General features: G+C 40.7%; 1 protein-coding gene across 5 annotated transcripts in view; it reads right to left on the reverse strand.

Annotated features, from left to right (window-relative positions):
• Positions 1-390: 390 nt before the first annotated feature.
• Positions 391-26,098, reverse strand: part of SLC16A14 (solute carrier family 16 member 14) — a 35,435-nt gene continuing 9,727 nt past the window's right edge. For all 5 annotated transcript variants that reach the window (XM_033425812.2, XM_033425821.2, XM_033425828.2 and 2 more), the window contains 4 exons: positions 22,662-22,933; positions 17,007-17,150; positions 9,723-10,700; positions 391-3,317 (listed from right to left, as the gene is read on the reverse strand). In XM_033425812.2, the coding sequence (XP_033281703.1) occupies positions 3,166-3,317; positions 9,723-10,700; positions 17,007-17,150; positions 22,662-22,920 (1,533 nt within the window). In that variant the 5' untranslated portion in view covers positions 22,921-22,933 and the 3' untranslated portion in view covers positions 391-3,165. The remainder of the gene's footprint in view (positions 3,318-9,722; positions 10,701-17,006; positions 17,151-22,661; positions 22,934-26,098) is intronic.

Below are 26,098 nucleotides of genomic sequence, written 5' to 3' on the forward strand. Positions count from 1 at the left end.
CATATGAATCGGTCTTTTTTTTTTTTAACAGTTGCATAAATACCATACTTTAACAGTTCCCATTGATGGACATTTAAATTATTTCCAGTCTTTTATATAACAAACAATAAATCAAAAAATCCTTGTTCATTTGTCTTTGTTCATATGTAGGAAAAAATTTTAGAAATGCAGTTGCTGGATTATAGGGTGTGTGCATTTTAAATTTTGTAGCTGAACTTGGCCCTTCTAACAGTCACGCTCAGTGATTCTCTCTCGGTGGTTTTATAACCATACCTAGAGAAAAACTCTTCCAGGGGAAAGAACTAAACAGATAATTATCACTTATATTTTAGGAGTTTTCCTCTTAAAGATAAGAAAATAAAGATTTTGTACAAAAACTCACTGACCATCTTTAAAGAGGACAAAATTTATTTAGTTGTATGTAAATAAAAAGTATTTGGATATGTGAGGGGAAACCTATAAAGCACATAACAAATATACAATCAACCCTATATATCATCAGGATACATTTAAACAGGAAATAATGTATTTGCTGTAATTCTTTATAAGCATTCTCTTTTTTTTCTGTTGGCAACATGAATATTGCAAGTAGGTTTTACTTTTGTCTTTGTAAAACAGGGACTTGATTTGGTAGAGATCACCACTTCTAAAAATATGGTAAATCAACAAACAACTGGACAGGCTGAACGTAAGCAGGCCTCACTTGGATATTTAACTAAAGCTGGGTCCTTGGATAAAAAGTTCGTATTTGTGATGCACAACTAGTAGGGCAAGCATCAAAATGCATCAGCTGTATAGCACCATTCCCAGTATTCAACGCCGCCTCTTGTTAATTTGGTATTGTCAGTAAATGAAAGTAAGGGAGTAATATAGTCAGTTTTAAAACACACAACATGTTTTTCAATCTATCATCCTAATTTAATGGTAAATATAGAGAGAGAAAAACGTTGCGTCAGCATTTAAGAGTTAAGATTCCTTTATCAAAAACAGAGAGTTGGGTTCTTTCACAGCAGCCAAAGATGTCATGATAACAAACGGGTCACTGTGTTGGACCAAATGGAGTATGACATGCAATTTATTATCTATAATAATTTACAGGCAATTCTTGAATCATTGGAGGTAATATTGCATATGTTAGCCATGCTTTTGTTTCTCCTTTCCATTAGCCGCCTTTTATGATTATTGTTATTTTGGTGGTCCCTTTCATTACCCAACCCCTCCCACTAGACATTAGAGCAGGAAATAGTGGAGATGAAACAAAAAGGAAACGTGTCCATGTAATCACTTGTTAACAGCTCTAAAGGGTTTGGTGGAGTAAAAGACTGAAATGGATGGCTAAAATTAGGCTGGGGTAACGTTCTGTGACTCCAATTACTAGTACCATTCCTGCCTCTAATTACCAAGGATAACTGAGAATGGTCTGTACTCACTTTAGATAAATTTGACCCAAGACACTGGCCATGATATTAAAGCATTTTTGTGTGTGTGTGATGAGCAAATTGTAAGTGGAAATTTAAATAGTTCTAAAATATGTGTAAACAAGTAAGGCAGCCAGAAATTTCAGAATGATTCTGGGAAGAACATTCTGCAGTGTGAAACATGTTTGGCTTAGAAAAATAGAGATCTCCGATAAAGGAAGAGCATTATGTGATATCACGGATCACAGTTATCTTCTGTTTGAAATCAATCAAGAGAACTATTTTAAAAACTGTGCTGAGCTCAGGCAGACGAACTGTCCATAGAACAGCAAGACACTGGAGAAGGGCTATTTGTTACCACTACTGCAATGTCAAGTGCACAGACATTTGGACCAAGGGCATTTTATTATCCTCACAACCTGACAGTCTCCTATTTGGGATTAGTAACATGCTTGACAGATGATTTAACCACCAACTTTACATGTTAACCAGCAATTAGCTTTCTATTTTATTTACTGGGCAGGAGAAACTCAGAAAAAATTTTTTCTATAGGCCTCAGATCGTGCTCATAAACTAAGAGGCCAATGAAATGAATAAAAGTGCTTGAATCGTAGCCCTTGATTCAGTGGTTGTATGCATGAATATGACTTTCACTAAGGAGATTATTAATATTTACTTGTTAAGGTTTTGTCTCAAGGTTCAGTTTATAACTGGATAATATTGAATTAGGAGTAACGGCCAATGCTTTTCTTAGAGAAAGATTTAGAAATTGTATGCCCTAGCTGCAGAATTCTTTAATAAAAATATAAACTGTGTTTCTTTAATTGTACCAAATATATTACCTTTGAAGTTAGAGCCTGCTTTTGTTTTACACTGGTAGATCAACAGCTCCCTGTAACAATTTCTGAAATCCAGCATAGTCTTCTGCTTAAAACCCATTTACAGGTTTTCCCCACTATCTGAAAGCAGTGTTCTAGGAAACCTTAACTGAAATGGCATAAAGCAAAGAAGCCACGACCTTAGGTCACATCTTGCTCATGGATGCACAAAATAAATCGAGATCAAGTACAGATGCTCACAGACACAGTTCAAAGCTATGGCGACTTGAGGCTGAATTGCGGAATGTGGTTCCCCGCAAGGAGCCTGACGGCGCCACTCTTGCTGCTCCGGCCGAGCTGCCTCTATAAAGGTTCACAGCAAAACAAACGCTGAACGTGGTTCCCCTTTTCTTTTTGTAAAAGCGAAAATCCTCCTTGGGTTTCTTCTGGTGAGTGAAAACAGGTACTAACGTAGGTCTTTCATAAAAGCAAAGCAGTGGAAAGCGCTTCCAAAAAGCAGGGGAGACCTGTATCTGTAAGATTTCCAGAAGCACTTAGATACCTTATTTTCATCTTAAAAAGAAGTAGTTGGGTTGAAAAGCTTTCATTCTTTGTTTTAAAAACTGTTTCTAAAACCCTAGTCTTAGTGGATGATGAGATACTTTTTAGGAGGGCGTTTCTACCAATGATTTAATAGTCTGTCTTTGCAGGACACGGTCATCTCTAAGATGCATGTAGTCCTTAATGCCTCTCCCTGCACAGGAAGGCAGTGCTGCTTTCAAACGAAGCCATGACAATGGCATTTACAAACGACTGTGCCAGTTATGGGACAACGTACTTTCCCATGATATGTCACAGGCTCCTCACAGCAACCATGTGAGGTAGGCATGAGTATGGCAAAGAAATCTTACACGGGACGTAACAGGACGCTACACATTTGCACCATCTATGTATTTTTTTCTGGACTGTCCTATAATTTGAATACACGGTTGAATGAGTAAAAAGAGTATTCCTACCATGTAGAGTAAACCACATATATAAAAGGAAAAATCATATTTTTGTGTGATGTCGTAGATCCACCCTACAAAACAAAAGAGAATATATTCAGTGTAACGAAGTTGAGAAAATAAAGTCAAGAACTCAAAGCAAGCATTTATTGCTACTATAAATAATTCTCTAAGGATTTATTATATGTCATTTAATGCCCCAACCGTTCATTCAGCCATTTTTAAGTCTGGGCTGTTGGAACCAGAGTTCTTGGTGCGTGGGGACGGCTGCATTTATCTTTGAAGTCACTGGGGTACTTTTAAAGGCACTGAAACAGTAGCTGGCCGACCTATAGGGAGAATCTTCTGGCCCACAGCCCTTGGGGTAACTCTCAGGCCGGCACAAAGCCAGCAGCAAAAAGTGAATCTAATGATTTTCTTTTTACACAAATATAAACACAAATCTTTTCTAAAACCTCAAAACTCTTCTGAAGAAGATTCTTGTGTATACACAAAGAGGCTGGGCAGAAGACATTTGAACTTTCATTCATTCTGAAGTAGAAGGGTAAATATCTGTTCTAGAAAGAATCAAGATTTCCAGGTTTTATAAAATTCATTTACAGCTATAAACCTTTAATATGTATATTTAAATTTGTGAACGTTTAAATTGCCAAAGACATAGCTTTAAATGCTAACTAAATTATCAGTTCTTTAAAAAAAATACTTTACTATTATAGTCTAATACTTTCGTATAATGATCTTACCAGGGCCTGTAAGATACTACCGTATTTCATGGACTCTAAGGCACCATGAATTACGTGAGGCATCATTATCTTATGTATCGATAAAAAAGAAATAGATCATAATTAAAATGTGACTTGATATTTTCTTAGAACTTTGTACAAGGTATTCTGATTTCAGAGATGTTAAAATGTGAAAAAAGAGTCTCAGAAACTATGAAGCGTGATGTTTCATTCACTTCAGTTATAAGGATCAGTCGCATGTCATGGTCCCCACGTAGCCAGCTATGCAAACTGAGAGGATGAAGCTATATGCAGAATTTTATTTATGGTAAAAATGTAAATATAAGCATTCACTTTTTCCATTTCAACAAGTGCATTAGTTAGCAAAGGCATAAGAAAAATATAAATGATTTCATGACCAAACACAGCATTCCATGGTCACTTTAAGAAAATTATCTTTTAAAAAGTATCTAATTGGCAAATGAACGCATAAATACAACTTACAAGCTTCTCGACCAACAAACAGCTACACAAAAGCAACTGCTAAGTGTGTAAACTACTATCTCTGACTTCCTGTGGCTTATCTGTATCTCTTGTTTATTGTATCTAGTGCTTAACGCACCTGGATGAGTCAAGGCTGTCATAAAGAAAAACAAACAACAGCATCGAAAATGTATACTTTTAAAAAAACCCCTCAAGAGCTATGAATCCTGGATATACTTTAAAAGTAAACCAAGTTTTTGAGTTTGTTAGTTGATATATAAAAGAAGAGAATACCAGAGTCCTTAGATATGGCTTAGTAAATGTTCTATCATCTTTTCTTAATTTCCAGTTTGAGACTAGAAGGACAGATAAGATTAAACATACAAGTCAGAAACAGTGATTCAGCTTCAGCATTGAATCAGAAAGACACAGTGACATATGAACAAAAACACACCCAACTTTTGCTCGGTGCCACCATTTGTCAGCTGTGGACCACTGTGAATTATGATGAAGTGAATAATTCACTCACAGATAACGCTGAGTGGTGTGTCTCTATAAGCAGAGTACATGACAGCACTATCTTCAGCTACAGTTTCTAAAAAATCAATACATATAAATGAGGTTCTCATACCCCACTCATCCCATATGAAAGCTGATCTTGTCAGTTTAACAGTTAAATCCTCCCTTTTCATATGATCAAGTGATTGAGAGTAGGAAATGATGTCTCTAAATAACCAACAGCTGAAACAAGTTGATTTCCCATCACTGCCTAACACAGACTCAGGACAAAATCCTCATTGGAGAATTAATTTGTACTTAGTTCAGACTATTTATGTACTTTTTGGTTACAAGTGTTTGAGTACAAGCTCCAGGGCTCTGTGATATGGCCCCTGTCCACCTCTCTTGCTGCCCAGAGCTTAACCACAAGCACAAGCCATTCTGAATATTCTGGAGTTTCAAACATATTTGTCTTGACACCTTGTCTGTACATGTACTATTCCCCCTTCTGGGGGGACAGTAATAAACCCATCACCCTTAGAACACCCTATCATCTCCTTCCCACCGCTCCATCCTCCCTCTTGTCTCCGCAGACTACAGAAAATGTGTGCTAAGTGTGTTACACATTGTTACAGCCTTATGTTGAATTAATTATATTTTAAGATCTTGCATCTTTCCCCTAAAAGTATAAACTTTTGTAAAAGCATCTTCACACAGCCCATTCTTTTAAAGTAACTCACAAGTCAATTTCTCAAAAAGTGCACTCAACTTTAGCAAACAAGTTTGGTACAGATTGGAGTAGTCCTAAATTTTATGTTAGATTAATCCCATAGGTTTTTCCAATCTACCTTTATCTGAAACGATTCCAGATCCTGCCATCTCCACTAGTCTGAACTCAACCCAGTCCCAAGTCAGATGCAAAGCAGGTCAGGAGACAGTACTTTACCATGTGCTTTGGCCCAACACATGGGGACGATAACGCTTTAGAAACAAGATGTTTCAGACAAGATGCCCGCCTCATTCATCCTTCACCATCTCTCCCTGTAGGTCTGAACTCATCAGTCCCTTGGTTTGGAGCTTGGATCCTTGGCAGTCCTGATCCAACCATCCACTGAAATCAACAGCTTCAAAGTAAAATCTGGTTCCCTATTAAACTGCGTTTCCTTTTCATTTGAGTCTGTCAAATGAGGAGTGACGGCTATTTTTCTTACTTATTAAATAAGTGTTCCCAGCTCTTGATGAAAAAACATTACAAATTATTGTTAGGGTGTTATGCTTTATGCAAATACTGGAGATACGTGTAGGTTCTTGGTCAGTCAAATCTGGTGGCTGAGTTTTGCTATACTTTACCCTGGAAACATCTAGAAAGGTACTATTATTATATCTTTAAAAGTGATGAACTGAATGCCCAGTAACATTATAAATGAATTACATCATGAAGTTCAGGTTGCTGAGTGACATGGTTGAAATGTCTGTTCAATATCTTTGATTGCACGTTCTTCTCCTAAATGGAAATGTGTGATTGTCTAACATGCTACTAAATTGTACCAGACTTTTTAGTGCCAGTAGGAACTGCTTTGAAAAATGGAAAACACATTCATTTCTAAACTCATTAAAAATGAAAAAGCTAATGTGAACAGTAATTTTCCTTCTAGCACATCAAGGTAAGTAATAATTTCTAGTCAACCTGGAATTTCTAGCAAGAATTTAATGTGGTTATTTAGTCACTCCTATTGCCAGGCACTTCGGCACTATCACGCATAAAGGCTGGCCTTGCATCTCTTGCAATATTGGCTCCTTGGCCTGGAAAGTCAATGAATTAAACACAATACAGTTAGCTAATCATGTTGTTCAGCACTCCTCAGTGCATGAATTCAGTGGAAGGAGAAGAAACAAACAAAAAGAAGGAGAGGTCCCTTTAGGTTGCTGGCCTGGAGATGTACATCAGAACATTGATTTTAGAGTCCCCATGGCAGCATTTGACACATATTCATGTCAGGTTTGTAATACAATGGTTTCTACCATCTATGGTGTATCAAATTCAGCTACAGACTCCACTTCTAGGGAGGAACGTTGAAGCAAGCAGAGATCAGACCTGGTGACTGAGGGTTGGGTATAACTCCATGTCTTCTAGTTATAATTCCTTTCTCTTCCGCTCAAGAAAGTGCACTAGAGTCCAAGTGTGTCAAAAGGAAATGACCATAGGGATGGGATAAGGAAACCATGCTGGCAAACCTTGGTGCTTTAATTAACATTGATCATGAATTACTTCGGCTGCACCTCACGGCTGTGTTGTGATACTGCTATTGCAATCTGATGGATAGTATAAAATAATCGCAGACTGACCATTAGAAGCAGAAAGTACCCCTTGGATCCTGCAAAGAAACATCAACGGCAGATTCTATTTCCACATACAATATACCTGAAGGACTTCCAACAAGAGGGTGGATGAGCCACTGATAATGTCCCCATCCCCTTAATGGATATTTAACTCCTTTGGAAGTTACCATTGGTTGACTGATCCAACCCCCCAATCCCAGTTCTTTTCTCCTTTCCTTCCTCTAGTACAGAGGCTGGAAAGTAAAATTCTCCAATTCTCAGTTCCCCTTGAAGTTTGGACTAGCTGCGTGACACAGTTCTGGCCAATCAGATATAAGTGGAAGTCTTCTGGGACTGAGTCTTTTGTTCCTTCCTCTTTCTTGTTATAAATGAGGATGTAGTGGCTGGAGCTACTGCAGGCACTGTGTGACCATGAGGCCACTAGCATGAGGAAAAGGCCAAGAGGATCTTGAGACACTGCCCCAATATCATCTAGTCTCTGAATTCTAGATTTCTGGTTATGTGACACAAATCTCTGTTTAAGCTACCATTGTCAGGGTGTTCTCTTATAACCAAATGCATCCCTAACTGATAGAGAATTCTATACTATGAGATCACTGAGCAGTACTGACTCTTCCACTGCCAATATAATAGTCTGCTGCACTGCTGTAGATATTCACTGGCACCTAGAAATGCTGGCCTGCATCTCTGTATAGGAGCAGCTTGATCCAGGAGGGGCCCCATATGTAGCCTCTGGGTTCCTAAAGCAATCCTTGGGCCTTAAACCTTTTGTCAGCCAGCTGCCAGTGTTGTCAGCTGAATAGGTAAAAATCTATTATTTCTTGAGCTTCAGTCCTGAGGGGGACTTAAAAATGGTTGTCTTGGCATAAGCCCTCTGCCAGCGTAGTTCTAGGACAGGTGACTGTAGGCTCTGTAGACAGACTGGGAAGCAAGGGGTGGGGAGGGCTTTGTCCTGCACCCATGAGGTTCCCCCATCCACTGGGAAGAAGTATTTCTGCAGAGGATATGAGGATAAAGGGCCTGGAGCAGCCAGATAGGCAGAGGATGGGGCACCTGAATAGGTGAGATTCTACCAGGTTAGCTTAAAACCCTGCACAGAACTTCTGGCAGCTCTGACAACTGTCACCAGTCCTGCCTGGCCTGGCTGCCCTAAGAGCCACCTCCACAGAGCACCTTTGTTTTGACATTTGGCCCCAGTCCCTGCCATACTTTGTGGGCTCCTGCCTCCAATCCCTGGACAGTGGGTAGACTTTGTCACCTTTGCCCAGTACCTGGCCTCTTGGGGACTGGGTCTACCTACCACAAAGCTTAAAACCTGCCCAGAATGACAGGCTCAGAGAGTTACCTGGCCCAGACACAGGACTCCTTGGTGGTGCCTACGGCTTCTGGTATGCCCGATGCAAGAAGCAAAATCTCCATTGAACTGAGGTGAATACAGGTGAGAGATCTCACCCTAGACGTGGCTAACTGGTGGCCTCTGGGCCAGAGGTAGGCAGAATGTCCCAACTCTCCCCAGATGCCCACTTCCTAATCCCTGGGAACTGTAAATGTTCCCTTATGTGGCAAAAGGGACTTTGCAGATGTGATTAAGTTAAGGACCTTGAGATGGGGGTTATCCTGGATTATCCGGTGGACCCAATGTCACCAGCATCTTAAAAGTGAAAGGAGAAGGCAGGAGAGTCAGAATTAGAGAGATGAGAAGATGCTATGATATTGGCTTAGAGGATGCAGGAAGGGGCCGGGAGCCCAAAAGCAGGAAGCCTCCAGAAACTGCACAAGACGAGGAAATGGATTCGCCCTGAGAGCCTCCAGAAGGAACGCAGTCCCACCAACACCTTGATTGTGGCCCATTGTGATGCACTTAAGCCTTCTGACCTCTAGAAGTGTAAAATAATACATCTGTATTGTTTTAGGCTACTAGGTTTGTAGCAATTTATTACAGCACCAGTAGGAAACGACTACAGGGCTACATCCACGGAAGTGCTCTGCTGGACCTACACACAGTGTTTTGAACATTTGGAGACGTTACCTAAGAGTGCAGAGTCCTAGCTTCTCTTGGACAGTGGGGGGAGGGGCTAACCATAGAAGAGCTAGTAATGATTTTCTGTATTTCTTGGTGATGGAAATCAGCTGGAGCAGGGTGGAGGCTGTCTCTTTCGGACGGGGCAGGGGCTCTGCACTATTCCACCGTGCGCTTTACCAGCCTAGCCGTTGATCTCACAGGTTAGGGATCAAAAGTTCATCTACATTCTATATGAAAGAATGACCTTTAACTTGCTAAAATTTATAACAGAAATTGGGGGCAGGAATGGGAAAAAAAAAAAGGACCATGTACACAAATGGAAACTTCCTTCTTATTCATCCTGGACTTTTAACACAAATGAGAACACGACTTTCTACATGCACTCTAAGCTCTTAAAGCCTTGAATGGTTTACCTGCAAAAGGTGGTCCCAGCAACGCAGAGATGCCGTTAGCACAGATGATGATGCCGTACGCGTTGGCTAAGTGCTCAATCCCCACCAAGTCTTCAGTCACCACCGGCATCAGGGAGAAATAACCGCTGGAAAACCCTATCAGTGCACAGATGACTGCCAGGCCAGCGTACGTGTGCATCAAGGGCAGAATAAAAATGCTGAGGACTAGGGTGAAGTTGGTCATCAGGAAGACATTCCAAACGCTGATGCAAGGCAAGTCGGCCACAACGCCGAGGATCACTTTTCCGAAGATATGAACTATTGCTATGATCGAAGTCAGAGGGAAAACATCGTTTTGCTCTGATAAATTATACAAATTGACTATTTCTGGGAGGTGAATGAAAGGGATGACAAAGCTGCTGTATGCAAACAGAGCCCAGAAAATAAAGGCAACAAACATCCGATTAGTAAAGAGCGAGGCTGTCCCAAAATAGCCCAAGTACCAATCCCGGAAGCCCTTCCTGACCCTCATGGTCAGCCGGCTCACGGTCTTCAGAACCCGAAAGGCGCACATGTCCTTTCTGTGTGCAGCCTTCTCGTGGCACGCCTGGGCTGGCATGTCCCCGAGGGAGTCCTCGGTGCCGGGGCCGCCCCCCTTCTCTTCCGCTCCGCCCAGCTGTCCACTGGACCGAACAGATTCGGTGGAGTGAGCCGGGAGGACGTGTGGCTCTTTCCCTTCTGGGTCGTCTCCATCCGTCCCAGGAGAGAGGGGCCTCATGAGCGCCCCGCAAACACACAGGTTCAGGGACACCGCGCCTTGGATGAACATGGCATTCCGCCATCCGTACTCTGCGCACAGGTACTTGAGCAAAACCGTCATGAGGAATGTGCCAAACCCGGTCCCGGTGGTGCTGAGGCCCTGGGCGAGCGCGCGCCTCTTCTGGAAGTACCTGCCCACCATGACCACGGCCGGCAAGTAGGCCATCCCGCTGCCAAAGCCTGCGCACCCGAGAGGGAAGAAAAGGCACACGGCACAGCGTAAACGGCCACAGCCCGAATCTGCAGGCTTTAAAGAGCATCTGCATTTCATTATGTTAGTTTCTATAACTTTTCTTTCAAAGATATAATCATGATTGTAAAAAAGGAGCTCGAGGGGTAAGTACCAATATTCACTCAAAGAAGCCCACTTCTAGTCCATCATTTCCCCCAACAGGCTTTTCAGCATAGGTCACTCCAATAATAATAATAATAATAAACTATTATATTAAATAAATAAATAACAAATATATATAAAAGAATTAAATACATAAAATAAGTCTGCATTCTCACATCAGAATATAAGCTCCACCAGGGCAGGACTGTGTCTGTATTACCGCCCCTGGTATGCCGGGCACTGCTCAGAAAATGCAGTGTGTGCTTAGTGATTTGTTGAAAGAATGAATGGATTCTGAGGGCTCTGCTGCTAATTGCACTTAATACACAGGAAAGTACTCATGTACAAGGGGATGAAGAGTGACTCCAGGCAATTTACAGAAGCCTCAGGAATGGGCCAATGTGTTCCCAAATGAATTAGAAGAATAAAAGGAATTAAAATGTACCTATAAGGATACGTAGCTACTAGATGTCAAAATCACCTAATACGCATTTGCATCTCTGGTTTTTAATTGTATCTTTCTTAGAAAATAGGAACGGTTTGTGATTTACGGGCACAGAATTAAAATGCTGGTGGGGAAGATTGTGTCTATTGGGGGCAGGGTGTACTGGGAGGGCTTTGTGCTTTCTGCCCAATTTTGCTGAACCTAAAACTGCTCTATAAATGAAGCCTATTTAAATTTAAAAATAAAATAAATATGAAATAAAATAAAATGCTAGCCAAGAGGTTGAGGGTTGTGTTCTTAACTTCTAGGTACACACAGAGGGAAACCGTAAGCCCCGCTTCAGGTGGTCATGGGGCCACACACGGTTCTAATGCTCACAACCTCCTGACATTAGGATAGCAGCTTGATCGGAGAAAAGAGACTTGGACCAATAGCACTCCCCAAAGCCGAGAAGCTTCCCTAGTTTCGCATCATTTAATAGTTTCAGAATTACTTGAATCTGGAAGGAGAGCAGAGCGGTCATACATGCAAACATAATGGCAATTACCACTAACTGAGTGGTGAGGATGTGCCAGTTGCTTTTCAGGCTTTATCTGATTTACTTTTCACAATAATCCAAAAGCTACCTGTGGTTATACCCAGGTTACAAAAGGGGGCATTGAACCTCACGGAGATTCAGACATTTTCACCAGACCCTGCAGCAGGTAACTGGAGAATCCGGGTTGGAATTCAGACCCAGCTGCAGAAGTCTGGTCCCTTTCCACTGCCTGCACGGCCTCTCATCCTAAACTGCTCATCTGCCCGGCTGCCAGCACATTGCTGCAGAAGGATTTTGCTTCAGTTTCTAAAATAAGCTCCAAGAAGCAACCTGCCTCCTTTATTTACCTTAGAGCAGTGATAATCTACAGCAACTGTCAGGGGCCAGTGATCCTCAACCAACTGCTCCTCGGATGGACACCCTTGTTTTAAGAACAATTAAGCCAGCTTCTAAGTAATTCCCAGCGAAAGCAGGGGCGGGTCCCCAAGCCACCTGCCAAGCCTCAGCGAGGGCAGCAACATAGCAATCATTTGCGTGACGGGGTAGAGGAGGATGAAGAAAACGGCTACCCTTAATTTTGAACCAAACTCTGAATTAACTTCTATGGGTTTGAAGTCCGCAAAAGGCAGAAATCTCTAATTTCCTAATATTTAGAAATGAAGCCCAATGGCTTCTTTTTTTTTTTTTTTTTTTTTTTTTTGGGGTACGCGGGCCTCTCACTGTTGTGGCCTCTCCCGTTGCAGAGCACAGGCTCCGGACGCGCAGGCTCAGCGGCCCTGGCTCACGGGCCCAGCCGCTCCGCGGCATGTGGGATCTTCCCGGACCGGGGCACGAACCCGCGTCCCCTGCATCGGCAGGCGGACTCTCAACCACTGCGCCACCAGGGAAGCCCATGACCATCCTACTTTAAAATGCAAGCCTCTCTTGCCCCCCACTTCCATTCCCAATCTCTCTTACCCTACTTTTCTTTTTTCCTATAGTAAGTACTTGACAGTATAATTTACTTTGTATTGTGTGTGTTGTTTATGATCCGACCCTTCTCCCCTACAACTACCACTATAAGCTCCATGAGGGCAGGGATCTTCTTATGTTGTGTTTTCCGATACATCTCTTCCAAGCACCTAGGACTGTGCCTGGCACATAACAAAGGAATGGAATGAATAAAAGAAAGTTCTCTGGGAAAGTGAAGTGATCATATTTTGAAATAATAGACACCTTTCTCATACCGGTTAAATTGATACTTCCACAGTTAAGGTACAAACTACTCAGCTGAAAAATTAGTGTAACAGTGGTTATTTTGAAAAAATAATTATTTGTTAAAGAAGGAAGGAATTCTTTGATATTAACTATTAACTACTGTGGCACAGTATTGTTGTCCTTATGATTGTACTGGGGAGACGTGTAGTAGAAAGAACCTAGCTGGCCTTGGGTTTAAATCCTGGCTCCACTCCCCATAAGTAACCATGTGACCTTGACCAAGTCAGTTAAACATGCAGCTCATTGGTGTTGTGTTCCTGATGTATACGTAAGTGCAATACACCTATGTGATAGCACACTGTCAATTAATGTTACCCTCTTACCACTTATAACGGGCTATTGGTTAATGAAACAGTTTGAATCAGATTCAGAGTAAGCTTTTAAAAACCAGGTGGTTTAACGAACTCCCACATACCCATCACCCAGCTTCAACCGTTATCAACTCCTGGCAATTCTTGCCTCAATCCCGCCTCTACCCCAACACACACACACACACACACACACACACACACACACACACACACACACACACACACACACACACACACACTCCTTCCTCCATATTATTTCGAAACAAATCCCAAATATATCATTTCATGTGCAAATATTTCAGTATAAATCTCTAAATAGAAGAATTCTTTAAACTGCATAATCATATCAGTATCTTATCTGAAAAAAATGAATAATTCTTTGATATCATAAAATATCCAAAGGTGTTCAAATTTCCAATTCTCTCATAAATGACCATATTTTTAAAAAGTTTGTTTAAATCAGGATCCAAGTAAGGCCCACACATTGCTATTTGTTGATACATATTTTAAGTCTTACTTTCTCTTTTTTTTTCTCTCTCAATCTACTTGTTGAGGAAACTGGATCACTTGTCTGTTAAATTTGTCCATTCTGCATTTTGCTGATGGTACAAAAGTTTCCTTTTTAAAATTTGATTTGTCCCTGACAACAACCAGCAACCTAAATTTAATGTGGTTACGGATGTCTAAACAGCAGCGGAATGAAATAACTAATAGGAACTGAATTGAGGGGCAAAGCATAAGAGTAGGACCAATTATAACTTCGTTTTAATAATAAACACTCCCATGTGTGAGAAGAAAAATCCGTTCCTAATGCTACAAGCATCTACTACCCTCTCCATGTCCTTAACAGCATCTCCCCTTCCTAATGTGACTTTGTGATTCGTAATCAGCACAATTATTCTATGAGCATATAGAACAGGCCTTGGGGATACTGAGGCTCAAGCCCAGTGGTCAAGCAGGGTCCTGGAACAATTCTTCACCACACTCAGGTTTAGAGGCCGGGCCTGTACCCAGATAAGCCAGGCAGAAGGCGGCCCAGAGGGAGAGAGAAGATCCTGTGGTTCTGAGTAAAAAGCATGCACAGCAGGGAAAAGCTGTCTCCGGAAGCCAAGTTTAAGAGAATGGATCTCTTAAATGGCAAAGCTGAAGAAATTTGTCCAGATTCTCCTGGCTAAGTAAGATCGCTCAAACAGATATTAGTTTTCTGCTTAATAGGAGGACATCCATGCAATTTTAATTGCCTAGATGGTAAAAAACAAATACAAACAAATCTGCCTCAAATGTTTTTTGTAATGAAGAAAGATGTCAACAAAGTCTCTTTCACACATACATTATTGTACAGTGATATACATATATATATCAATCAGTTGCTTTTTAAAAATTTTTGTTTTTTATTTAAAAATCTCTTTAATTTATTTTTTTGTTGTTTCAGTCACTTGCTTTTTGCAGATCTTTGCTTCTAACTTTCTTTCTTTTATACTAAATAGGGGTCAATCAACTTCACCATGCCTCACTACCAACAGCCCAACGGTATATAAGCTAACTGATTTAGCTGGATTTTCCACTTAAACATAATTATATATATATATTTGTGGAGGAGGTGAATACACTTATTTTCAGAGACTTTCTTTGGGTGTTTCCTGTATTAAAAAGAGGGAGCAATAAAGTGTCTCAAGAAACACTTTCCTTTCACTGGCCTCCTGATTTTTTTTCCGAATTCCTTGTATCTCTAAATATTTGTTGATTAAATAAGTGAATGAATAAACAAATGAATGAATATGGAGATCATATTATTTGAGAACCAATAAGCAACTAACTGCAAGAAATAAAATTCCATTTAAACAAAGAGTCTAACCATAGACATCTCTAGATGATGGGAATAAATTTCAAGTCCCAGTTATGGGGACCAAGTCATAATCCATGTAACCAAACACCACGGATCAAGTTCCTAGGGGCTCCCACATGTCTGCCCAGAGACCCCAGTGTGGCTCCTTAGTCCCAGGGGAAGGAGTTTATTTTCTCACCTATAATATAAAAATCCCCGTGCCAGCTCTATTCATTGGACTGTTATGGGGCAAAGTTTCTAAAATGCCTCAGGGAAAACATCTTGAGTTGTTCTTTAAGAGCTGTTATCAAGTCCTTCAGATCAATGGTTTCCAAACTCAGCTTCACAGGATACAGAAGTGCTTTAGGTGTATATGTGGATAGATGTACATTACAGAGAACCAACTTGTCAACTTATATGGACAGTGAGTTTTTATGTTCACTGTCTCCTGCTACCATAAAAGCATATACTTAAGCTTATAATATGATAAACATGTTATATACAATAACAATTATATATTAGCTAACGTTTGCTCAAGACTTTATTATGTGCCAAGCATTGTGCTAAGTGCTTCATACAGATGATCTCATGTAATCATTTCAACCACCCTGTAAACCAAGCACTCAATCATCCCATTTTGCAGATAAGGAGACTGAGGCATAAGTAAGTTAAGTAACTTTCCCAAAGTCACACAGATAGCAAGTGGAAGAAAAAGAGCAAGAATTCCAAACTCTAACTTTGAACTCATGCAAACACTGCCATCAGTGTGCCACTTATTAGGATTATAGCTCTGTACTCAGAAACGTCAGGCTGGCTCTGGTTCACTGAAATACAATTGTATGAGTAACAAACTACTTACCTGTGTGCATTCTGCTACCTGTTGATAAAGGAAATTATGGCCGGGAATACATTTTGCAGAACAGATATGCAAACTGTGCTGCCTGGCAGCCAATTTTTATATATCTCCTGGGGACTGACACTTTGCTCTGGATTTGATTCTTAGAGTCTCTACATCTATGTGGGTTTTGCTGCTATTCCATTAATTTGAACAGGGGTGAAGGAGAAAATGATTTTTCTCTGATTCACGCTGGATTCTGCAGTTATTAAATGAGAGAATGTTATTAATATGTCCGTTTTGTTACAAGAGAAGGGACTAGCACTTAGAACCAGGTATAGAAAATTTAATTAAAATCTATTAGGAAGGCCAAGTACAGCTGTTAGGCCGTTTCCTCACGCTTAAGGCATATTTTCTTTTTTTTTTTTTTTTGCGGTACGCGGGCCTTTCACTGTTGTGGCCTCTCCCGTTGCGGAGCACAGGCTCCGGACGCGCGGGCTCAGCGGCCATGGCTCACGGGCCCAGCCGCTCGGCAGCATGTGGGGTCTTCCCGGACCGGGGCACGAACCCGCGTCCCCTGCATTGGCAGGCGGATTCCCACCACTGCGCCACCAGGGAAGTCCCTTTAAGGCATATTTAATATCTTATATTAAAAAGTATTTCCTGGAGGATAGGATATGGTTGGGTTGGGGTGGAGGAGACAAAGGGACAAAATATTTAATGGGTCTCTTTTCTCTACAGTGAAATTCATTGCCAAAATGCCCAATAGAAACATATAAAGTCAAGTTTAAGGGAATTCCCTGGTGGTCCAGTGGTTAGGGGTCCACGCTCCCGCTGCAGCGGGCATAGGTTCGATCCTTGGTCGGGGAACTAAGATCCCGCGTGGTGTGGCCAAAAATATAAATAACTAAAGGCAAGTTTAAGAAAATCACTACGCTTACCGGCTGCCACTCCGAAGGTAATGAAGAGATAATGCACGTTTGCAGCGTAGGCACTCAACACCCAGCCCAGCGAGTTCAGCAGCCCTCCGATGATGGCGGTCTGGCGGCACCCACAGGTGTTAATGAACAAGCCAATGAAAGGTCCTGTCACAGAACATTGAAAAAAGAATGACTAAAATGACTAATGGCATTTTATTTCCCTACTTTCTTAGGGAGTCCTCATATGAAGACAAAGAACACAATATTACTAGAGCTCTCAAGTAAAACAAACCAAAACCACACCCCTGCAGAAAGCTTTTGGCGTGCAAAGATAGGTTTCAGTAACTTCACTGGAGAGCACAAGGTTCTAGATTTTCAAGGAAGACAGACCTGAAATAAACAGACCAGTTGATTTCATTCTCTTGTCTACAGCAGAGGTCCTAAATTAGTGGTCTAGGTGCTCCATCCAGCCTGTAGGTGCATTTTGTTTATCCAGAACAAAGTTTAAAAACGTTTTGAATCAGTTGCCAACATTTAAAAATCAAGATTATTCACAAAAATCCAGTGGCCACACAGAATACCTTCCCACACAGTCTGGAGCAGCTGGACCCGTGCAGCAGCTGGTCCTGTTTTGCTGTGGCACGCCCTCTCTAGTTTGCTGCAGTCTCCACCCTTCCCTGCAGCCTCGTATTTGACATCCTGCCCTCATTTACGTTACTTGTTTGGCCTCTGTATACATTTTAGTTTTTTACTGTAGATCTAAAGGGAGTACAGAAAGGGGGGCTCTCAGGACCTCCATGCTTCAAGAAAGGAACCTATAGCCTGTTTTCATGAGGATATCCAGATGCAAACCAGGCTGGAAAGAACTCCATTGCTTCATACATACTTCAGCCTCTGCTGACTCTCAGTCCCTGACTGGACCCATCAGGCTATGCATTTATGACACTGTGTGGACATTCAGGTCTACCCCTGGTTGTACAATATTTGCCAATACTCACAGCAATGCAGTATATGATACTTTCTCATTGCTTACTTTATATGACGCTCTAGTTTTTGTCAACCTCTTTGTTTCCTTCCTGATTTTGTGGCAGCTTCTGATGTCATTGAAGCTTAATGCTTGCCTTCGGGTCAGTGATTCCTTATCCAAATAGCAATCCATATTTTAGTAATACAGTTCAAGGCTGTACTCAGCATTGCATTTTAAACATCATCTTATTTTTTGATCATTATTACTTTATATAGTTATCAAACCCTATGTTCAGGTGGGACTATTTCAGGTTAAAAACTTGTTGAAGTCTAAGGAGCCTCCTCTTGTAGTTCAAACTGAAATAAAACTGTCCTTTACAATTCTAACAATATTCATGTACATAGTTGGGTACAGTCTGCTAATAAATTTTTTTTTTTTGTCTAGTGATTTTGAGAGGATCCAATCCTGAAAACTAAGAAGATAAAAACTTGCTAATTTAATTAACCCTGCTGTATTACAGAAAATAATTCAGTAGATAAACCTCTTAGAATAGACTTAATACAGTAAACATCTTATACAAATACTGTATTATGTATATTATAAAATAAGCACATGATATAAACAATATATAAGCTAAGCACATGGATATAAACATCTGAGGAAATTACTGGGGGGAACTGAAATTCAGAAACCGTAAGTTGAAGAGTGTCTTTTATTTCTCTATAAATATTTTTATTTTCCTAAACCCACGGTCACTTCACCACTTCAAATCTCAGATGAGTGGGTTAAAAAAAGAGAAAAATGCATAATTCATTGGTTTGCTGTTAATAGGTCTTTTAAGATATGAAGGGTCAATGCATGACAGTTCAGTGGAATGATATTTCCCACATTACAGAAAGGACCCAGAAGCAAGTTTTTCTGTGATGCTGCATGATTATGAAACACTGCATTAAAAAGCATTTGGGGGAACAAAGGGGGAAAATTCCCAAATAAGTACAGATATTCGTATCTGGAGGAATTCTATATATCAAAAAGAAAGTACTGCTTGCTTTACTGAAAAGAACATTAAGATGATGACGGTGTCTGGCTTTTAGTTTATTGATTCTGGCACCCTGTGTGCTGCAGCTACAGTCACTTATGATGTGCAGATGGGCAAAGTCAGCCCCAGAAATGCTGTGAGTCCTCCATGGCTACATAATATAGATTTATCAAAAAAAAACGAAGTCAGACCCAAAGTTTCGGATCCTTAGTTTCATTTTCTAAGCATTGTTTACTGATGGTCAGTTGGCATCTCCATGATGGAATTGCCATTCAACAAAATGAAAAGAACTCCACACCCAGTCTAAGGAGAGGGGAAAATAAGATTGAGATGCAGTCCTTTGGCTAAGATTCCCACTTTTTTAGAGGAATTCATTGTTTTGGAATGAGATTATACACCTTGTCAGACTTTCTCCTCTTCAGAAGGAATCTGAATCTTGGCCCATTTCCCACATAATAAAGTCTCGCATTGCTGCAGGAACACGCTGAGGAAGTCATGACTTCTTGCCCATCCCAGCATCTCATAGGTTGGAAAAAAGCTCAGGTGAGGAGAGAAACAATCTGAGGTGAGCCTTGGCATACAATCACGGATGAAAGTAGCTAGTTCATTGGATACATGGTCTCTTGGTGTAACCCTTCCCTGCAATAAATCAATGGCTCTCTGCCTTGGCTGACTGTTGGAGTCACTTAGGAGCTTTAAAAAAATCATTAAAGAAAAGCCCTGATGTTAGGGTCCCATCCCGAGAGATTCTGATTTAATGCTCCAGGTGCAGCCCAAGAGGCATGGTTTTTAAAAGCTCCCAGGTGGGTCTAACGTGTAGCCAAGATAGACAACCACTGCTCTAAATCTACTTAGCAGGTAAATGACCTTTTGCAGCCTATAGCTACCCCTAACTACATGGCTTCCACCAAGAATTATTCCAAGAGCTATCACAAAGGCTGCTGTAGATACCGCCAAGGTGACCTTCTGCAGGAACTGGCAAAATCCATGCTAGCAAAGAATGAAACAAGAATGAATTGAATTCCCCATGTGCAAGTCACTGCCCAACAGAGTGCTTTTAACTCTGTAACATAATTCATGGAATTTTTAAATTTGAAAGAGGTAACTCAATGACCTTACAATGATTAGAAAATGAAAACAATTTATATTTATTCACTTCAAACATATTTTCAGTTCTCATTTAACGTCATGGCAGGCAGTGTGGTATAGCGGACACCATTTCAGAGTCCAGTGGACCAGGTTTGAAGCCTGTCCCACACTTACTGGCTACAAGTTAACTTCAGTAAGTTACTTAATGATTCTGAGCGTTGCATGTTCTCCTCTGTGAGATCAAGATGATGGTCTGGCCTACAGGGCTGCTGTAGGATCAAATGAGATCATGTACATCACACGCACTTGGCATGTAGTAAGTGCTAAATAAAGGAGAGCTCCTTTTTGCTTTTCCAACCAAACAACATATCTGCCGCCACCTGTACCAGCAGCTTAGATAATGAATAGCAATTTAGGGTCATGATAAACAGAATAAAAGACGTTTCATTTACATAACTATGAGCCTTGCTGTGCTATAATTTCTGAGCTGCAAGACAAAAGATGTCTATCTGGCAGACACCTTTCCTGAAGAAAGGTTAGTCTACAATCTAAAGTTCCACTGTCTGGAAATCAAGGACTCTCAAACAGAATTCAAAACCCACAGTTACCTCCTAATTAAAGATGACAATCACATTTCATCCCCACTATGAGTTAGGTGTTCTTATTTGGGGGATCATCCTCAGAACCACATCCAATTATTTCAGCACTGATTTCCATTGCTTATTCCTGTAGAACTTGTGAAACACAAAGTAATACCGAAGACAACCTTCTTAGACGGTTTGGAAAATATTGGGACAAATACCCTGGTCTTTGGCTGAATCTTCTTTTTTGCTGTATGCACACACTTTCTAGATTGAATCTGTGAGTATCTTGTTCTACCCTCTAAACATTTATTTTTAAAAAGGTAAGAAAACTGGATTTTTAGTATTTGGGCTGGCCAAAAAGTTCATTAGGGTTTTTACGGCCAAACCCAAACGAACTTTTTGGTCAACCTATATTTTAGAAGCACAGTTTTCCTTTACTGACTTATTGAGAAGGTAGAATTATATCCAACACAAAACTAGCAAATTCCCTGCACTGAGGTTAACCTACCTGCACTTCTCATATGATAAACAGTCCTGGTTTGAACAAGGCCAAGGCAGGGTTGAGGAGTCAGTTCATTACAGTTATAGGCAAAAGTGATGTATCAACAATTCTCTCTCACACACATAATGATGCCCTTATTTAATTTAAAAACTAGGTCAGTAATAATTCCTTGTGATAAACACATACCCCCTGTACACATCTTGAGAAATAACATTCTGTCCTTGTTTTCTATCATTAGCACTACCACTGTTATTAATGTCGCTGGTATTATCCAAAATAACATTGGCTGAGTACCAGCCAAGATCAACAAATCTCTGAATTGAATTCAAGCAATTAATTACCAATGTGGAAATCACTGACAAGGCACAGACTCTTGTCAAACACACATCTGCCTGTCATCCGCATACTCCCACAATACTAGGAAGAGATTTGAGGCCTATTATGTTTCTAGTATAAAATATATCATGAACCCTTTAAATTAAAAAAAAAATTATACGTAAAAATATGGCTTTTACTTTCAAGTAAAGGAATTGAACAGCTTTATGGTATAGTGGTAATTACCTCGTACGACTGTTGAGAGAATTAAAGTTAAATGAGATGATGTAAGGGAAAACACCTGGTATATAATAGGTGCTTATTAAATAGCAGTTGGCAGTAAAAGCTGTTTAGTTCTCAAACTGAAACACATTAGCCATAGCAACGTATCATATTTATAATAATTTCCTTGTTTAGTATCTCCAACTAGATAAGAATTGCTTTCATAGATTGCTAGGTGGTTAAACTACAAAATACAAGAATATGTTATTATTCCCTCCTGTTAGCTATATCAGTAACCTTTCTAAAAACAGTTTAATAGATTTTTCAATAACATAGGATCAATACTTCAAATTTAAAACATTAGAGCTCTGAAATAAGATTATTTACTTTTACTGTGTTTTCTCTAAAATTTTTATCTTTTAAAAATATTCATGTGTTAAACAGATTTGTAATGATAGGTAATGAATTATAACAGTTAAGAAAACAGAGTTAGGGGCAAAAATTCTAATGCTCAATTTTTAAAATACTCCAAATGTTTACCATCCTCGAATAGGAATATCCCACAAAAGGACAAATCTTGTGTGATCCCACTTATATGAGGTATTTAGCACAGTCAAATTCATAGAGACAGAGAATAGAATGGTAGTGGCCAGGGATAGGGGGCTGGGAGGAGAGGTGGCAATGAGGAGTCATTGTTTAATGTGTGCAGTTTTATTTTGGGAAGATGGGAAAAGTTCTGGAGATGGATGGTGGTGATGAATGTGCGCAATGGCATTGAACTGTACACCTGGTTAAAATGGTAAACTTTACGTTATGTACATTTGACCACAATAAAAACAACAGCAACATCTACTAAAATGTAATAGCTAACGTTTCAACAATATAAAACATTACTTACAGTGAGGAACTGTCATTTTTATAATTATTCAGTTTTACAACGGGCCACATGTGAACATACCCACAATCAAGGTGACGCCCATGCTGAGGGAGCTGACCCACGCCGTCAGGCCACGGCTCTGATGGAATTCTTCAAGCCACTCCACGTTGAGGACTCCCAGGGCCATCTGGGAGCCCATGATGAGGATGTGCACAAAGAAAGAGGAAAGGACCATCATCCAAGCCCATCCACCATCAATGTCTGGGTGGGGTTTAAGTGTCTTCTTATCCTTGGGGTCATCTTCAAAATCATACCCAATGTCTTCATGACTCGTATACATTTTCCAAGATGTTCTGAAATACATATGACAAATAATTTCATTGAACAACAAAACAAAAAAATCTCCATCTTTCTGGAAAGCTCTACCTACCCATCAGAACCAAAGTGGCCCCACCATCATATTAGACCTTTAGATTAATCTTGTCCTTATGCAGATTTGGGAACACTCCTCACTTTTTCATAGGACCAAATGCTTTTATGAAAACTGTTTCATCTTTACAGTCATCCTATATGTAAGTATTATTATGGCTATTTTAAAGAAATGGAAATAGACTCAGGGAAGTGAAGTACCTTTCCCAAGTTCTCATGGCCAGGAGGTAGTATATATAATAGCTAGACAGGAAGCCAGGAATTGAACCCAGCTCTTCCTGACTCCAAAGCCCATGCCTTGTGTCCCTTATTGAGATGGAAACTGACAAGATGTTAGAGAAGGAAGATGCCTGGCCTTAGACAGGGTAGCTTGGCCTTGGGGGCGGGTGAGTGGGCGCCTGGCAGAGGCTATGGTTCTCAGTTTTGTGGGTCCAAGTGTTCAATTTGTTCAATAGAGCTACAGTGGGTCAGCCTCAGGGGGACTGACTCATACGAACCCAACTCAGGAGAGATTGGTAAAGGAGAAGGCCAATTTATGATCTTACAATGGGAGATAGAGTCTTCTAAAAATGGTGATATTTATGTCTGATATACAAGACATACTTTCACCCCCTCCATCCACCCCCATTCCCAGCATTTACCTGGGAAGCTAGAAAATTGCTTAGAAAATTGGAAATCAGATTACAGAAATTTGGGTACCACAACGGCATACAGGTTACCAGGGAGCCAGGGGCTAGATCTTGAAGAGCCTTATGTGCCAGATAAGGATTTTGGAGTTTACCCTGTACATAATGAATAGTTGGTGGCTGCATTTGCACAAGGAAGAGATAAGATGGGACCTGTGCTTTGCGTAGATCTATCTCTCAAGTTGTTCAAACAAGAGGAGGGGGTTGGATGGAGCTAGAGGTGAGACGATGCCAGGTCAGGGGAAGTCTCTGGTTTTGTTTTATTTTTTAGAATGAGAATGGAGTGTATGCATAAAAACTGAGGATAAGGAGAGAGAGAATGACTAATCCCAGAGGTGGTGGGACAGGGTTGGTCTTGATCAGGAAGACTGACCCATCCTCTGAGACTAGAGGAAGCAGGGGGTAGATGGAGAAAAGATGGTAAGTAGTGGGATTTTTGATGATGGTCATTCTGATCAGTGTGAGGTGAGATACTTCATTGTAGTTTTGATTCTCATTTCTCTAATTATCAGCGACGTTGAACATCTTTTCATGTGCCTTTTGGCCATCTGAATGCACACATCTGTTTTGAGAGTAAGTTCCTAAGAGTTCAGAACTGCTGGTCCACACCTTGGCTCAGTTTGGGTCTGCAGTGCCTGCGGTGTCACACATCACTGCCTTTAGCAGGACATTCAAGATGGACTGTGACAGCACAGTGATGGTGGAGACGAAGACCAGGATGCCAGCTACTTGACTTTTGTCACTCTATGTGCCCACCTGCAGACTTTAGTTTTGTTTAAAATTTAAAAGAGCAAAACAGAGTGCCAAAACTGCAAGGTGAAAAACTTTGGTTTGGAAAGTGAAATTTGTAGTCGATACATGAATTTGAAAAATGACTTTAAAATGGAAATCTATTCTTTGTTTCAAGTAATTATTTTAAAACAGAGGAGCAAATCAGAAAATAATGATTATTACTGACCATGACATGTGATTATTACTGAAAATCATTAGAGGAAAGTGGTGTAAAAAACGGTCCCAAATACACTCGGAACACCTCCAACCATGCGGCTTTTCTCCGCAGTGTTGTGATATGGACAAAATGACAGAGAAGCAAATTGTGGCCCAAGTGCCCAGCTCTCAGCCTCTTTTAGGGAAGCACACTGTGCCATCTGCGCAGACTCTTTCTGCACACCCTGAGCTAAGAATTTTTTTTTACCTTTTCAAAGGCTATGTGACCTGCAGAACTTCGTATACTTACTCTCTGACCCTTTATAAGAAAAGTTCGCTAATCCCCAGATTAAGAGTTTGTTGGGAAGAAACGGGTGCGAAGGAACCAAGGATGCCAGTGGAAGAGCAATTTAATGGATCTGTCCTGGGGCTCATCTTGACTTTTCATTTCTCTCATACCCGTTATTTTCATCTTTTAAATTATTCTGTCTCTTAAACAGATATCCAGTGCTCAGCCACCACACTTCCTGCCCATGTTGCTGCTCTCTGCTGGGTTCTTCCCTTCACCTCTCCATTACCAAGGATGCTGGGAATGGGAAAATGCTATCGTACCATGTAACTTCCCCACCCGGTCGAGTTATCTTTAGGATTAAGTCCAAACTGCCCTGTCTGCTTCCAGGCTCTCCCCTCGCGTTATCTGCCACTCTGCCAGGTCCCTTCTCCTGTTCCTCAGCTTTGCACTCTGCTCTCCAGCCCCATGGAAGCACCTGCAGCTCCCTGAACCTGGCACAGTCTCTCAAGCTTTTGTGCATGACCTTCTCTTCTTTCGGGAACATACTTCTCTCCTTCTAATCTCCTGGTCCTCTTCTGCTCATCCTTCAAGATTCAACTAAATTCTAATAGTGAAACCTTGAAATAATGAGGAAAAAAAAAAACCCCTGCAAACATCTCTAATATCCAACATTAGAGTACATGTTAAATCAGTCAATCATGGTATAGCCATGCAATGCAAGTGCACCATCAAAGATAAAACTGTACGGGCTCTTTGAAGACAGAGAAAGAAGGTCACGCTAAGGTTGAATTATACTAGGTGGTCACAAAATGGGGCACATGAAATAATTCCGTTTTGGTTGTTGTTGTTGTTAAAAATATGTATCTGTAGGAAAAAAAGACTGGAGTGAAACTAAAATGTTGATGGAGATTATTCTTGGGACGATTGTCTTCCAAGTAATTTCCTCTTCTTTATCTCTTTGGTAAAAAATTCTAAATAAACGTATATTAACTTTATTATAAGAAAGTCAAGGCCCCTCTCTCTACCTCTTAAACATCATCTGGTTCAGCTACTTGCCTACAGTAGATTAGTGGCAATTCAGAGCCACTTCCCTTGGGAAGTCTAGTCTACATTGGGCTGTAGGCTTGTGTGTGTGTTTCCCACCACCCTCCTCTCCCCCCGTGAGAGGACAGTCTGCCTGGCGA

The sequence above is a fragment of the Orcinus orca genome, chromosome 7 (genome assembly GCF_937001465.1).
Source record: "Orcinus orca chromosome 7, mOrcOrc1.1, whole genome shotgun sequence".
In the NCBI taxonomy this organism is placed as follows: Eukaryota; Metazoa; Chordata; class Mammalia; order Artiodactyla; family Delphinidae; genus Orcinus; species Orcinus orca.